Source organism: Serinus canaria, chromosome 2 (genome assembly GCF_022539315.1).
Source record: "Serinus canaria isolate serCan28SL12 chromosome 2, serCan2020, whole genome shotgun sequence".
Lineage (NCBI taxonomy): Eukaryota > Metazoa > Chordata > Aves > Passeriformes > Fringillidae > Serinus > Serinus canaria.
Genome location: NC_066315.1, coordinates 24,592,768 through 24,608,750, shown reverse-complemented (window position 1 = coordinate 24,608,750; position 15,983 = coordinate 24,592,768). Strand labels below are relative to the sequence as shown.

Here is a 15,983-nt window from a genome sequence, read left to right as displayed (position 1 = left end):
CTTTGTCTTTTTTCTGTAATATTTTCTCTTTCAGAAGCTGTATGTTCATCAGGACATTGCATTGTAAGCAGAAAACTGCGTCTGCTTTAAAATTGCCAAGTGCTGGCTACATTTCCTTAGCTGAGGTTCCTGAAGTCTCTGCTAAGAGAAATTTGAGTAATTTTGGAATTAAAGACAGAGGATAAAAGGAATCTGTAAAATGAGGTCATTTTGTAAAAAGACCAAAATAGTTGCTCTTGGTTTTGTGGTTTTTGGTTTGTCTTTGTTTTTCTCTTTTTACAGTTATGACCCAGTTCTGTCAAAACACAGAACCTTAATTTACATTAATTTTTAAGCATCAATGATGTGTTTGTAGGCTCGGACCTGAATGCAGGATTTCAACAGATAGAACTTTTAAGACTAATTTTGAGCACCAACTATGATCACTGTGGCAGCAAAGTAGATAAGCAGTGCACAGTACGTGGTACCTACTTGTATACTGTCAAACCTTCAGTATCAGTTTACAAAGCTGTTCTACATGCTCAGCACAGCCCACAGGACGTGGCAGCAAACCCTGCTGGTGGCTGTTAGACCAGGAGAGATAGCTCAAGCTACAGGCATTCAAGTAGAGAAATTAAAGGCAGTTCCTGAAACAGGTGGAATAAAGAGCCATTCCTACTCACTTTTTGAGTGGCATCCATCATGCCTTCCTACCTCATCCAAAAGATACCAGAAAAGAGACTTCACCAGTAAATCAGCCTCCTCAGAGAACACACCCCTTCTTTCCAGCAGCTTGGATGGTTATCAGTGAAAAGCAAATCACTAAACTGCACACTGAGGTTTATAGTAAATCAAACATTTTCATGTCTTACCCAAGCTGCAAAAATAATTCAGGTACAATCATCATTTGGCTTCTATTAGTTTATACTACGATTGTCAGATGTATCAGCTGTCAGTGTTTTGAAACCAAAATGAATGGAATGGATTTTAAATAATAATTTTTAATGCAACATAAGATTAAACTTTGTAAATAGTTCTGGGTGTGGATTATAGTAGTTTCTGATAACTCCAGGATGACATGACAATCAAAGGATCTACCAGCTGAGCTGCTCCCACCTTATTTGTATCAATGTAACAGCACCAATGTATTTAAGGAAATAAACTGTTACATGCATAAAGAATTCATTTGTAGCAGTGCAGGCTCCACCTATTTTGGAAAGAATCTCATGATGTAGGTCAGTTGGGTATTAAGAATACCTGAATTATTTTATGATCGAAATCTTCATTTATCTGAGGTAAGTTTAATAACAAATTATTTATTTTTAATTATTAAAACAATTACTCTGAAAGCATAGATTTATAAAGCTGGTTAAAGACACTTAATGGCTAAAGAATTAGTAATAATTAAGACAGTAAATTCACAGCCTCTTTTAACATTATATGATGGCAATATGAATGGATATTGTATTAAGTTGCAACCAAATTAAACAGAAAGCCCTACACATCTCTTTGTACATACATGAAATGTATGATCTAATAAAACTGAAAACATAAAGTAGTGAAGTTGTTGCCTGATAATTTTACAAAAGGGTGCCCGAATAACATTGTTACAGCTTTTAATGTTCCAGCCACAATACTGCGTGGTTGGGTCGGAAACCTGGGGTGGAGCTAATGATGCAGGGTTTGGTTAACTGGGGACAATGCCTAAACAGATGTCCTAACTGGAGAGGATTTGCTGCACTTAGTATCTAAAGTGGACACTGAACTGTGTATCTCCCTAATTATAAAATCAGGAGCTTTTGGGATCACAGAATCACAGAATCTGCTCAGTTGGGAAAGGGACTCATCACGATCATTGAGTCCAACTCCCAGCCCTGCTCAGGACCATCCCCAAGGGTCACACCAAGTGCCTGAGAACATTGTCAAAGTACTTCTTGGACTCTGGCAGCGTTGGTGCTGTGACTACTTCTGTGGGGAGCTTGTTCAACCACCCTCTGGGTGAAGAACCTTTTCTGATATCCAGCCTGAACCTCCTGACACAACTTTAGGCCATTTCCTTGTGTCTTGTCATTGGTCACAAGATTAACGAGATTGGTACTTCCTTTGCTTAAGGAGCCCCTTCTACTGAGAGTGGGATTTAAGTAGCTCAAGCAGAATCTAAATTCCGTAACTCAAGCAAGTCTTCAAGATGGGCTTGGTTTCTTGATGTTGCCAGACCAAAGAAAAGCTGAGTCTGTTCCTCTGCTTTCCTGCAGAGCTCTGCTGCAGAGTTCCTGGCAGGGAAAAGCATCCGACGCCTCCACTGTGGAGTTCTGCTGAGGGCTCCAGGCTGGCTTTGGCTACTGGAGCTGGAATTTCATCAGAGCAGGGACAGTGCCATTTAGTGCAGAGCAATTCCTGCATTGCATCTGCCTTAGTTTGTGATACAGTGAACTGCAGCGCAGCTAGAGACAAGCAGTAGAGTTTTTACTTAAATGATGCTGGTCCCATTACAAAAATAAGCATCCACAGCACTTTTATTTAATGTTTAAATTACTTCATATTTTTACATAACCTGAAAAGAAAATATATTTATCCCACATACAGTAATAGTAAACAAGTGCATTATTTCAAACATTAAAAATAAATCTTTTAACCAAGTATGTACAACAGATAAATAGAGTTATATCTACAATAGTTATGTTGTGAAGAACAAAACAAAAATTATCCCTCAAGCTCACAGTTCCCTGTTGCTCATAATACTGGCATAGATGAAGGTTATGCTGGTTATCCCCCACTATGGTGTTCACCTACACTCTTTCCTTCAGTCACTCAAATGTATTGATCAATGAGGTTAAATTCCCAAGCACTGGAAGTAATATGCACAACAGAACAAACAGCTGTGTATCTTTTCAGTATATTGAAAACAGCTGGCAGGCTTAGTAAAACTGCTGAATTTGGGGGAAGTGAATGATTTCTTTTTTGGTTTTTATGATGAATGACTGCTCATTCTTTAAAAGAAACTGTTCTCCACCACACACAAAAAAAACCTGAAGTAATTATTTTCATAAATTTGTTTTGCATTCATTCATCGCTGCAAGATGGAATTCAATTTTTACCTGGGATAAGAACAAAAACATGCATGTGACAGTATATATGGTACAAATTAGGATTCGTGTTGTTCATAATCATACATAATTGCACATATGCTTGGAAAATAATATTGCTCTCATGTTTTTGACTGCTAACAAATAATCAGAAGAAGACTAAAATGAAAAAGCAACTAGAGGTCAAACAATTACTTGAACAAAACCCACAACCAACCAAGAAATGTCCATAACTTCACTGATTAGTAGAATGTAAACAACAGCTTGCCACTGCCACACTAAAGGACTGTTTCTTTCAATTTTAAGGTTTTTGCTAAAGGAAAAAATTAGTAAGAAAGACTGGGCACTCCTGAGAAGGATGGGAAAAAGTTTTCTCCAAACAGCTCCAATCTCATTTCACTTGTAATTCTGAGACTCAACCATTTGCATGCAACAAAGCTGACCACTCAATCCCTGCTCCTCATGATACCAACAAACTGACGTGCTTCCCCTTAAATGAAAATGATATTATAGCATAGAATATGGCACTAGTTCCCTAGTGAGACCTAATTCAAGGTCACCTACAAACACAGGGAGAGGATCAAAGATCATCGTTCCCCTAAGATCTGATGGATGGATATGATGGGATTTCATCTGACTGAAAAAGGTTGGAGGGTCTTACACAAATTTCCCGTCTTGAACTGAGTCTCTGAATTTTCATTTGTTTGTTCACTGAGATTGTACACAGAACTACATACAGTTAAATGAATTAGTGAAAAATTTATGAAAAAGCAAATAATTCTAGGAAGAAAACCCAAATTCTCTTTATAAAAAAAAATTTATCTCAGAATTCACCATATTTGCTGAACACATCTTAAATTTCTAAAAAAACCCTCATAAAGTATTATGTAAACTTGTATATAATCTTCAACCACTGAATTGATGATTACTTTTTACTTCCACATACCAAGGGTTTCATATAACATGTATTACTATTTCCACCCCAAACACTAATTTCTAACCAGCAAATGACCACTTTGCTCAGAGCACTGCCCTGGTCCGGCTGCCTCAGCGGCAGTTCCGGCGGCTCCCGGCCGCGCTCCTTGCCGAGGAGGGCTCCGCCTGCTCGGCGTGGCGGACGCTGGAACAGTAGCAACAGCGCAGCCTCTGGCCCTGGGCTCACCCAGCGCCGGCTGAATCCCGTGACGTGCCCATGATACTGCTCAACCACTGCACTACTTCGTGTCTTGTTTCAACAGATATGTAAACAGAAACAAACATCCAGTAGAAAAGACTCATTTTCACATGCAATTCTGTACAGTGCACTCTTGTTTCCCAGATTATTTGAGAAGGCTATTTCCACACAAAATATGTACACTTCCACTATATACATTTTCCATACGCTTAATTTAAATGTCTTCTTGTACCTCCAGTTGAGAATTTTTGTTCAGACAGACACAAAGTTAGCCTGAAGAAAGTTTCCAAGTTAATGTCTTGACTGATCTTGCATTGCTGAGAAGAAGTGTAGTCCAGAAAAAAATCCAGCTATGCATAGCAACCTTTTCAGCAGAGTTGAGTTATCTTTAGGAACCACAATCTGTGCTAGATCATTAGTGATCTGAGAAATCTCATGTGCCACACACACAAATATGAAAGTGCTGACAAGAACATTAAACATTGGATATCCAGGGATGAGCACCAAAATCCCTTTTGTGTCTGCTGCCAGCCAAATATGGTATTGGCAAATGAAGAGCTAAAAGAAAAAAAAAAGTTTAACAGTACTTATATATGTAAATATTTTTACTTACCAAAACCCCTAGAATTATTACTATTGCATCAACAGATACACTTCTGCTTAAGTTGAAAGCTTTTTCCCATGTCTTTGCTACAGAACAAAACCATGAGCTCGTTCAATCACATGGGGTTTGTTTGGCCCTTAACCAAATACAGCTCAGGGGAGTGTTGGATACATTCCATCAGAGCAGGGAAGAATCTGCCTCCCCCAGTTACTGTCTCTCTGGTGAGGCTCTGAATTGACATGCTGGCAAACAAGAGAGAATGCTTCATCTGCTGATGAATGCACAGCTCCCTGGAGCTGATCAGCACCTAAAACCCACAAGGAATTGGAAGAGTGAAATGTGATCCATTAAAAAACCCACCAAATCCTGTACCCCATATACACTGTATTGCAATGAGTTTCTCCTAGAAATATATTTTAGTAATACAATAAAATGTCACATTTAATATCACTAAACAGCAAATAAAATGGGAAGGAAGATAATTCCTACTGTTTCAAAATATACACTCAATGGAACAAGGTAACACTTGCAGTAAGAAGGAGTTTATTTGTAATGGTATATTTCTTTATTAGTCACAAAAAGCTTTCTAGGGCAAACACATTTTTAAGTGTTCTTACACTAGTAAGAAAAATTCATGCAAATTCTTTAACTGACCTAAATTTTTATCTTCCAGCTGCATAAGCCTCACAGCACACTCTAGCATTTAATCCCCACTCCCACCGCCTTAAATCACCCCATCCCCTAAAACAGCACAAGAATTAAGCTTGCTACTGTGAGACTGCTATTTCAGCCACGATTCTAAAGTGCAACAAAAGCTATAATGCTAAAGAGGTCAAACATGACAGGATGGTATTTAGTTGGCCAATAAATGTTTTCTCTATGTTATAGTCCAATCTAGACAATAACCACCTAACACCACCTTACATTTTTAAGTTTTAATTCACTGCACTTCTGGTCATTCCACTTACCTCTAAAGAAATTTTGCCGAACCAGGCGAAGAATGAGCTATACACAGATCGGACATATCCGGGAATGTTCCTGATGAGGATGAAAGCTAAAATCTTTGGGGTTTTTTAAAATAAAAAGGTAAAGAAAGTGACTGTGGATGACAAGCCAAACAAACACATCAAAGGTGTATCCAATTTCACTGCACTAAGTGAAGTGCATCATGCATAAAGATTTCTTTAAAAGCTAATAAAAATATAAACCAAACAAAAATCCATGCAGTTTATACTTAATAAAGTAGGTATTGAAACTAAAAATATTGTACACAAATGCTTACAGCATTATCAGGTCACATTTACATCTCCAGTAGAATCATGGCCTTGATGCTGACAGGTGTTACTACATGCCTCCTAGGCATGGTCACAAAACATGTAACACCATGCCAGCCTAAAATAACGGTGGCCACAATTTTGAGTTAATCCTCAATTTTTAAAGAGAGGGTGTCAAGATGGACAAAATAATATTAAAAATTAAATCCCTCTTGCTGCCCCTCAAGAGAGGAGAACAAAATAATGTAAGAAAGAAACAGGGCACAGAATGAGACAGCTGGGGTGTAGTGGGGCAGGACTCATAGCAAGAGGAACATCTAAATTTAATGGCTCTGTGGCCCACCTCTTCTCTGTCTGGAAGTGACTACAGGGTCCCATGGGTTTCTTCCTACACTAATACCTCCCAAACCCTCCTGTTTTTCTACACCTTCCTTCTCTTCCACAACTTTCTTCTTTTCCACTGCTATGCAAATGGTCAAAAGTTCGGTTTGGACTTAAATGGTGCATATAAAACCTACACTAAGGACATCCAGACAAATCGAAACTACAATCACAGTGTGCAATTTCAGAGCTTAAAGGTAATGAAAAACTGACTAATGTTGTTAAACTCTTTTTTACTTTCAGAGATGGGAATGAAGCTTAATATCTGACATTCCATGCAAAAGCAAAAATATATTTTAAAAGAACTTTTAAAAGAGCTCAAATAAGAACAGACTAGATTCTATCACAGCACTCAAAAAGGACTAATAATTACCTGCACCACAGAAACAGAAGGATGTAGCTCATTGCACTCTGTCTTGTTTTTACAGCTGCTAGCCCAAATAGAGTAGGTCTAAAAGATATTAAAAAATTAGTCTGTGTAGCAATTATATGTACATATAAAAATGAAACAAGAGTATGATATTTTGAATTGTTTTAGCATTAGTAGGTTCACTAAGACGTGGGACACTAACAGAAAAAAACTACATGACTTAACCTTTGTGTTTCTCTCAAATTCTTCTTGGCAACTAATGAATACTTATCTGATGAGTAATTCTTAATACAACTTTTTTCATTAAAAATAGACAAGCAATCAAGTGTGGAGATGAAAGCTCTGTTATCTACCATGTTATTTTTATGATCCAATTTTCTTTTAAGCTTTGAAATAAACTGAAAGAGTAATGACTGAACAGAAAATATTTTAGTGAGTAGATAGGTAGGGCTGTACAGAAAAACCCAGCTAAAACATCTCCAGATAAAGATTTGATTTTTCAAGGTTTGTTAGATAGTACTGACTAAACAACAACTTCAGAAAACTTATTTTTCAGATATTTACAAACCTGATTATATTAGGTTATAACAGATACTTACCAAAAAGGATACAATTGAAATAAATAATAAAACATTTGAAACTCTGTTGGAGAAAAGAGGATCTCCTTTTCCTTCTGATATCATCTGATGTTTCTGCAATGCCAAATAAATAAAAGCAAACAGCATTCCATGAAAAACCACCTGTAAAAGACAAACAGAATGAAATTAATATTTCATGACTTTTACAAATACTTCAGGTATAAACTTTTACTAGAAATGCTACCAGATAAAGTAGTTTTAAAGCTGTGTTTCAAAAGGTCCTTTCCCAGATTTAGTGAAGCAAGTGAAACCAAACTTTCTGATTTTATGACACGAGATAGACATAAACTGAATTTTTAACTCAATTTAAAACCTACAAATAAAAAACCTTTACTAATGCTTCAGAGAGCATTAAAGACAAGACAAATTTCAAGAAGCTTTCAAGTAACTACCATCCCCTCTGCAATCTATGCCACCACTGAAAAGGCTTTCTCTGGGAAAAAACCACAAGTCTTTGGCTTTCTCCAAATCTGGCAGGTGAAAACATTCAAGAAGCAGGACAAGTGATTCCCTCTCTCCCAGACACATTTCTTCAACTGAGTGTTTTACAATCTTATGCCAAGTTCTCATCAGCTGGCAACATGAGGCCATTTCAGGCCCACACAGTGCTTGTCCTCTGTACTTGTTTTGAGCTCTGCTCTTCAGCAGCACCACCCAGCTCACAGTGCTCACAGAAGCCAGCAGTGAGCGTGGGCTGCCAGGCAGGGTGTGCTGCTGCCGGCAGCCTCGGGTGTGACAACGCCCTGCCACCCAGACTGCCCCAGGGGGACACAGTGGGACCCATCCCGTTAAGGGTAAGCTCAGCACTTAAAAAGGCTTCCATCTTAGAAACACCACTCACCTTTGCCAAGAAGGAAACAAAAAAAGACCAATGTCTCCCTGTTCTACTCCCACACATTGCAGAGTCAATAACTGGAAGGAAAGCACTTTCCCAATGGAAAACAATTTAAAAATACATACAACAGTAGTCTGGTTTGGGCACCAAGACCCTGACTTTAATGTTTTAAATGTTACCTTAAAAGAAATATATCCTTAATTGATACAACTTCCAAAAAGTATTATTAAGAAAGCTACCACAGTAATTTTCCTTGTCTTACAACAGCCTGAAGTGCTACAGGTGTTAAATTTTCACAGTAAAATTTTTGACAAAAGACAGATCTAGGATACTTGATACTTCATTTTTTTAAATCCAGAAGTAAATAAATAAACTTCCATCTTTTAAGCAAGGCTTTGACAGACATTTGCAGTAGTAAAGTGAGTACAGTCTTTTATTAAACACTAGGGCAAACGCCTGTTTTCTCTGGAGGGAAGGAAAACAACCCTCCCTCTTCCTACAAATTAAAACATACATTTAAAAGACAAGTAAAAATTTATGCAAATATTACATACATAGCGATCCAGCTTCCACCTAAACCACCATTCATAGACATTCCCATTCAGTTCAAAACACTTGGACAATGGCCAAAATGAAAATATCTTCTCAAATGCACCCTGTAAAAGACAAACATGGAAAAAGCATTAACAATGACATAAACTCTATTTACTAAATTTAAATCAATAACATGTTTAATATTATTCTACCCTTATTTCACTAGCTACATGGCACTAGAAAAACAACACGATTCCTTAGAAGTCTTTCCCCCACAAAAAAAGAAAAGGAAAAAAAGGAAAAGGAAAAAGGAAAAATCTTCTTCACATGAGAGTTTGAGGTTTGCCTCCCCTTTAGGTATTTGCACTTTGTACTGCTCTTCATAGGGAGAGATCCACTAACAGATTGTGATAAGGAATATGCACTCCAAGACTACAGTTCAACACGCTGAAAACCAGTGAGGGATTAAAACCACACAACCCCCCTGTAAGATCCTGGAGAGACAAACTCTACCCTGACTTCTGTCAGCTGTACTTACAGCATGCAGGGAGCTGCTAATTTAGCCTGAGAACCAATCTTTTGATGTGGTATCAAAGCCAAGACTAGGTCTCCAAAAGACACAGAACTTTGTTATCACCATATTCATCCCCATATGCTGGCAAAACCCAGTAACTCTACGCACATGAAAAACCCCACCCCAAACCCAAAGCATAGGCCCTTGTATTTACTACATTCACAGTAGTACATTGAAAATACGTCAAACATAACAAACCAATGAGTAAGACACACAGTTATGGGTTTTTCCAGCACCCAAACCAATTCAAATATGAGAAGAAATCAAAAGGTTCATTTTTTTTTTTTCTTCTGTATTTATGATACTGGAGCAAATATACAAGTTACGAGTACATCAAAAAGTAGAGACGGGTAATAATATACTCTTAGGTCATTAAGGATGAATATAGCCAGGATTTACAAACCTGAGAATATGACAGAAAATATATACATGTCAGTAAGCAAATCAGTTTCAGCAGTAAACCAAAGTGCCACAGGCAGCTCCCTGAGGAAGAAATAAATTCATCATTATACTGTCATTAATTTTTCAACAGCAAGCCCCAGAACACATTAGGTAATAACTGCCAATTATTTAGTGTAGCTATGCTTTGTAATAGATCCATTCATAAATAAATGTTCAAATATTGCTAGCAATATTTCATCACTATCTACATTTAAATTTTACTTTAAGCCATTAAAAAAACATTCACAGCAACTAAAAATCTATAAAGTTTTAAGCCTAAACTAAGCCTCATTTCTAAGACAGGAGCAAAATACATAAAGAAGAGAATTTAGGTGTTCAAACAGAACTGCTTTCCCACACACTCTGCAAAGGCAGTCCTTATTCTAGGTGAGTGTAAATAAATATTTACATAAAAATGCCTTCCTTTTGTCATGTGAAATGAGTAAATATTATTAAACTTTGAGATACCAGTTTTATTCCAAAGTTCAACTGCAGGTCATTAGACAAGTATCTTGTTGAAACAAGCCTGAGAAACTACTCCTCAAAGCTGTTGACTGATACTAAGCTCTACCCAAACCTCAGCATGGCAACAGAGATCATCTCCCCCTCCTACCATACAAATTGGCAGCTGTAAGCAGGATCATAAACAACTGAAAGTTTCATTAAAAGATTTTCTACTTTTACAGTACACTATTGCTCCAAAGTACACGAGAGTAATTTCTCTGTTTCTAGAAGAGAAGTGCCATTGTAGGAAAAAAAAAAAAAAAAAGATATTTGCCTTTGAGATAGCTTGTAAAACTACTCAAGTGTATTTTTGCAGCATCTATTCCTGGTATATTTTTGATATATTTCTTCAGGCTATAAAATGGGGATATTCCTCCACCAATAGGGAATGAAGATTTAAGGCTTTTAAAGTTTTAGTTCTAATTTAGGCAAATTAGATAATGAGCATTTATGACATGCTTTACAGCTTTTTAATGAACTGCAACACAAACTGGGATTTTACTTCCATTTTTATTTAAAATATTTGTACCACAAGACATACTTCTGATAGCTCATTTAAATTAAGATACTAAGATAGCAAGACCCATGTTCTTATTTGGCCAGCTAAGGCAGAATTGGTGCTCAAGATGGACAGACACCTTGGCAACACAGAGCAAGGAAGTCTAAACACTCCCTGTTCACACTGCACCCCCAGCACACGACAGACACTGCCTCAGCCCCAGCAAGCACAGAGAGTGCAACCTGTGGTTTTCATTTCCATGCAGTAAAATTACAATTCTTGTTAAAACACATTCCTAATGATCAAAACCTATTAAAAAGTATTCTAATCTGACTGTAACCAGAGGAAGTGTTTAGTCAGCAGCTGTTGTATTTTTCAACTGACCTAATTCACTTATGACAAACTGTATTTCTGTGAGCAGCTGTTTAGCATATTTTGACTAACAAAAAGACTGAGATCTACTAACTATGTCATTTCTGTATGATTGTCATTGCAATAACATACATGTTTTAGAGCAGAAAGAAAAAAATAAATCTTACCATTTGCTTTCTTCTGGACAATCTGAGGCCATACAGCTAAGGTGGCATAAATGATCATAAACCAGACAGTGACTAATGGCACAAAATAGTAGAATTGGTAAGGTCGGTCCATCACTATGCACAGTACCACAACCAAGAAATTGAGACGAAATAAAACCTGGGGGGTGTCAGAAGACAGAAGACAGAGGACATGTAAACTTGGAGGGAAAGCTGAGAAAGGTGAGGACATGTTCCTTTAGCACTGTACAAAAATACCTATGTACTTTACATTGAAACATGGGTAAAGTAGCACAGGGAACATCAGCAGGGCAATGTAAGACTGATTATGTGGTTCTGGACCTGTCCTATCCTGACCTGCTCGGGTAGAGATTGTAATGAAAATAAGGTTAACCCTATCTGACTATTTCCCAGGCTGGGGACCAAGTGCTCTAGTTGCTGGATGCTATTAATGGCTCTCTTTTTTCACCCCCAAAAGCTACCAAGGCTAGCTCATTTAAAGCCAGGGTAATGCCATCACCAGGCTGTAAATGTACATTTAATAAGCACAATGAACTGAGTTACAGGACAATATAAGACCTAATAGCAATAAAACATATGCATTAGAAAAAAATAAAAGAACTACAGCATACGCTGCAAAACGTAGGAGGAAAGCCACAAAACCAGGTATGTGGTCCACTGTTGTTATGGTGTGAAAATTATTTTTCTTTATTAATAAATGTAGGCTCCAATACACTGTCTTTGGAAGCCCACCTGGCTCATTACATCCATACTGCTATATACTGTAAATTGCTACTGCAATGGAATCTCCATTGCTATTTATTAGAAAATACTTGTCTTGTAATTTCAGAGAATACATAATTGCATTTTTGACATTTTAAGTAATTTACAGTTATAGACATTTATAATTTACATGGTTTAAGTTTGTATTAGATAAACACTACCAATTAAACAGCTCAGATTACATAGACACAACAGCCATTTTTATTGTTTAAACCTTGGTTAAGTGATCTGATATCACATTATTTAGAGAGTATGGATATACTATGGATATTTTGCTATCTGAAAAATTTATTTATAAAAATAGTAGGCAGATATTCTCACCTGACACACTCTGTATACACCAAAGTCCCCTTTTATCCAAAAATATGAGAAGTGCCCATAACCTGTTTGAAACAGATACGCAGCAACCAGAACTCGAATGTGCATGTACACAGGCAAAAACTGTTGAGAAAAATAAAATACCTTTTATAAACGTCCATGTAGATATATTTGGCTTTCCTTTTGCCCCCTGTCTTTTATGCTATTTCTGCTTTGCACTAGATCAGATTTAACTAAGAAAAGAAACACTGTGGTACATTGCCCTGTTTCTTACTAAGCTCTTTTGGTGTCCTAACCTCTGATGTTAAAATAAATTTTTTCTATTTATTTCTCCACACTTGCCATATTCTATTACTAGTTATGAGAGACTTAAGAAGGGCTCTTTGAAAGCTCACCTTCAACAGTTTCAAGTTGCTATTAATTAAAAAAAAAATTAATGTAATATTCTACACAGAAGAAACACTTTTTTTACTGGTCAAGTAACATATATAATGTTTTTATCAGTCAAATATACACTTAGAGAGAAAAACTAACTCTGCTAATACCATGTTTAAAACTACAGAAGCAATAGCATTATTTACTCATTTTATTCAGTTCTAATGTCCATTTACACTACCTTTCTTTTGAAATAACATACCCAAATTACATTCCCCCTAAAAGCAAAAGAAATTCTAATTACTTACAGTGCTTGCTCCAGAGATATGATAAATCAAAATAACAAGTTGCATCCAGCCCTTCCATTCATCAGTCTGTTCTCTATTTAACACTTTAGTCTAATGCAAAACAAAACAAGAGTGTTGCTATTCCAAAAAGAACAAGGAACATCTACAAAATGAGGAAAAAAAGTTCAAACAATAAACCACTTTATGGGTAAATGGGTCTCTCTCAACTGTAAAAGTCTTGTCTAGTGGGCACAGATTTAACATGATTTAAATTCTCTTTTAGCTGAGCTCTGATCAATTGCAGTTTGAAAGAGCAAGAATGACTAAAGGGGTGACATCCACATGGCTTGAAAAACCATTTGCATCTAATTCTATGAAAACATTATACTGCTTGAGACAGCATTTTTTGCAGGTGAGTTATACTGACTTTGAAAAAATAACCTTGAATACTTAGAAATGGGTTATTTTACACACACATTGGGAAACAACATTTTAAGCGCGATGTCAAGGTGATCATTACCTCTTTGGTATTTTCAGTATAAAATACACCCAAAACCAAGATGTAGACGATTGGTATGAAGAAAGATGAATGTGTGTAAAATTTATTTTCCTTCATGAAAAGATTTGCTCTGTCACACAGATAAAAATAGGTCATGATTAGACCAAGTTTGCAAAAGCAGTGTAAGAGCATCTCTAAAGTAGAAATGTTAGGTGTGCTGATGGCAGGTTTCTTCTCCTCTCCACTTTCCAAATCAGTGCATGATTTGTTCTTCCGATAATTATTCCGATGAATTAAGCTGATAATTAAATATCCAAAAATGGACAAAGTAAAGAAACAGAAAGCTATCTTCTGTATCAGAGTGAGAGGAGGCTGAGGCTGGCAGCAGGAGCCATCAATGGGCTTCATTATTTTATTGCAGTAGACATTCATAAGAATCATTGCATTCTGTAAAAAAGTAAGCAGTTTTGGTAATTAATTTCTAATAAGAAAGTTAACATTTCCTTCAAAAGAAATTTTCTTCTGCATCATGCACTGACATCAAACATGCAATTCTCCCTTATCATTACAAAAACAAAATCTTCCAGTCCCACCATATATCCAGTTGCATCTAATAGTCCAGTCGAAACACTTCCAAACAAAAAATGCTTTAACTTCTAGAGGCAAGCAAAAATGGCTAATCTTAGAACAGGAGGGTTCTCTCTACTGGCTGCATTATTTCTGTAAATGAAAAACAGCTCACAAACTTGGGTTCTAAAGAGGCACAGTAATGCAAGTCTCTAAAACATGACAGTGAAACTGAAACATGTGGTAAGATGACATTTATTTCATCCAGTACTTTAAAGCAATTTAAATGAGCAAAGGAATAGAACCAAAAGTGACATAATGGGAGAGCTCTTTCACAAAAAGGGCAGGCTGAAAAGCTCAGAGGGGGTCACTGCATGCTATACATATTGGTTAAAGAAGAAATAAAGAAAGAAGAAATAAAGTCAGAGGCACTCCACACAACCAGGGAGATCCATACTGTGTGTTTATTATCTTCTTGATGCTCCTTACCAAACCAAATTTTCTGGACACATCAGGGGAAATTTAAGACTTACTTCTTAGCACTGCTTCACAAGTCATTACCACCTTAACTCATTCATATACATGAAAGCATGAAGTTTGCACTCAGGATCTAAAAGACCTAGTGGATTAACAGCTATTTTAAAATAGTTATACACTAATGTGTTTGCTATTATGTTTTTTAAAATGCCTATAAAACTGGCTGTACTCCCACCAACTGGAATTTTCTGAAAAAAAAATTCCCTGACGGATGCAGTCCTCATTACATCCGTATTGTTTGCAGTTTCAGAACATTCACTTCAGCTCTTGTTTTACTATTAATACTTTCAATGTTGACCAGTGATAAAAACACTTACTGTATCTCTGCTTGATTCAGGGAGATGCAGGCCATCTGTAGACTTCATGATAGTTTCTTGTGCTATCAATTTTGATACACTGAACACTTTAACTTTAGCTTTGGAATTTCGGGAGCTGCTGTTCAGAATACGAACAGCTGCTTCATTATAAGCATCTATTTTCTCATTAGTGATCATTTTCCGACTTTCACTCAGCATATCTTCATAAACAGGATCTGAATTTCAAAGGACAAAGAGTGAACACATTAATCTTATACTTATCAACGAGTTTCCTTAGCTCAAGTTGCACAGGCTACTTTCATTTAAGAGGTCACAATTGTACAACAATACAGAAAAAGTGTACAGCAAGGAATAAATGACTGCTACAGTTAACAGAGCTGTTTATCACTAACTGTTCTTATCTCCATTCCCTGTTAATGCATATGTAGTTGTAGGTTAAAAAGCTCTGGCCAGACATGAATGCTTGTTTAATTTCTCTAAATTCAGGAAAAGCAGATAATGCTAAAGTGCAGAGCTGCTTATGCTTTCTCTCAGCAATGGAATCACCCAAGAAAAGACTCCAAAAGGAAAAAGGGCAGAGGACAGGCAGCAGAATAGAAGTATGAAAAAAAAAAAACAAACCAAACTTTCTCAAACCTCCTTTTCTTCTGTGGACAATAAAACAGCTCCTCATTTCCCATAAGTCATAAACATATTCCACTTGCTCCTGTTGATTCCAGTTTAACTTATGGCAGAATCTCAGTTTTACAGAGAAAAAGGCTGACTTAATTGCCTACAGGCTTCAGAAATTATGTAAAGCTTAAAAGAAAGTGATATGGGCTTCTAGATCAAAAGGTCAGCCAGAGATCTTTAAGTTCCTGTGAAAAGCTCC

The 15,983-nt window shown here is 36.7% G+C and overlaps 2 protein-coding genes across 5 annotated transcripts in view; one reads left to right on the top strand and one right to left on the bottom strand.

Annotated features, from left to right (window-relative positions):
* The window catches only part of SGCE (sarcoglycan epsilon), a 32,290-nt gene extending 30,753 nt beyond the window's left edge, over positions 1-1,537 (top strand). For all 3 annotated transcript variants that reach the window (XM_050971495.1, XM_030234251.2, XM_050971496.1), the window contains one exon: positions 35-1,537. In XM_050971495.1, the coding sequence (XP_050827452.1) occupies positions 35-90 (56 nt within the window). In that variant the 3' untranslated portion in view covers positions 91-1,537. The remainder of the gene's footprint in view (positions 1-34) is intronic.
* CASD1 (CAS1 domain containing 1) overlaps positions 768-15,983 on the bottom strand; it is a 30,309-nt gene continuing 15,093 nt past the window's right edge. For both annotated transcript variants that reach the window (XM_030234239.2, XM_050971494.1), the window contains 11 exons: positions 15,113-15,327; positions 13,713-14,138; positions 13,214-13,303; positions 12,534-12,653; positions 11,433-11,589; positions 9,853-9,932; positions 8,896-8,997; positions 7,468-7,608; positions 6,872-6,949; positions 5,812-5,904; positions 768-4,797 (listed from right to left, as the gene is read on the bottom strand). In XM_030234239.2, the coding sequence (XP_030090099.1) occupies positions 4,531-4,797; positions 5,812-5,904; positions 6,872-6,949; positions 7,468-7,608; positions 8,896-8,997; positions 9,853-9,932; positions 11,433-11,589; positions 12,534-12,653; positions 13,214-13,303; positions 13,713-14,138; positions 15,113-15,327 (1,769 nt within the window). In that variant the 3' untranslated portion in view covers positions 768-4,530. The remainder of the gene's footprint in view (positions 4,798-5,811; positions 5,905-6,871; positions 6,950-7,467; positions 7,609-8,895; positions 8,998-9,852; positions 9,933-11,432; positions 11,590-12,533; positions 12,654-13,213; positions 13,304-13,712; positions 14,139-15,112; positions 15,328-15,983) is intronic.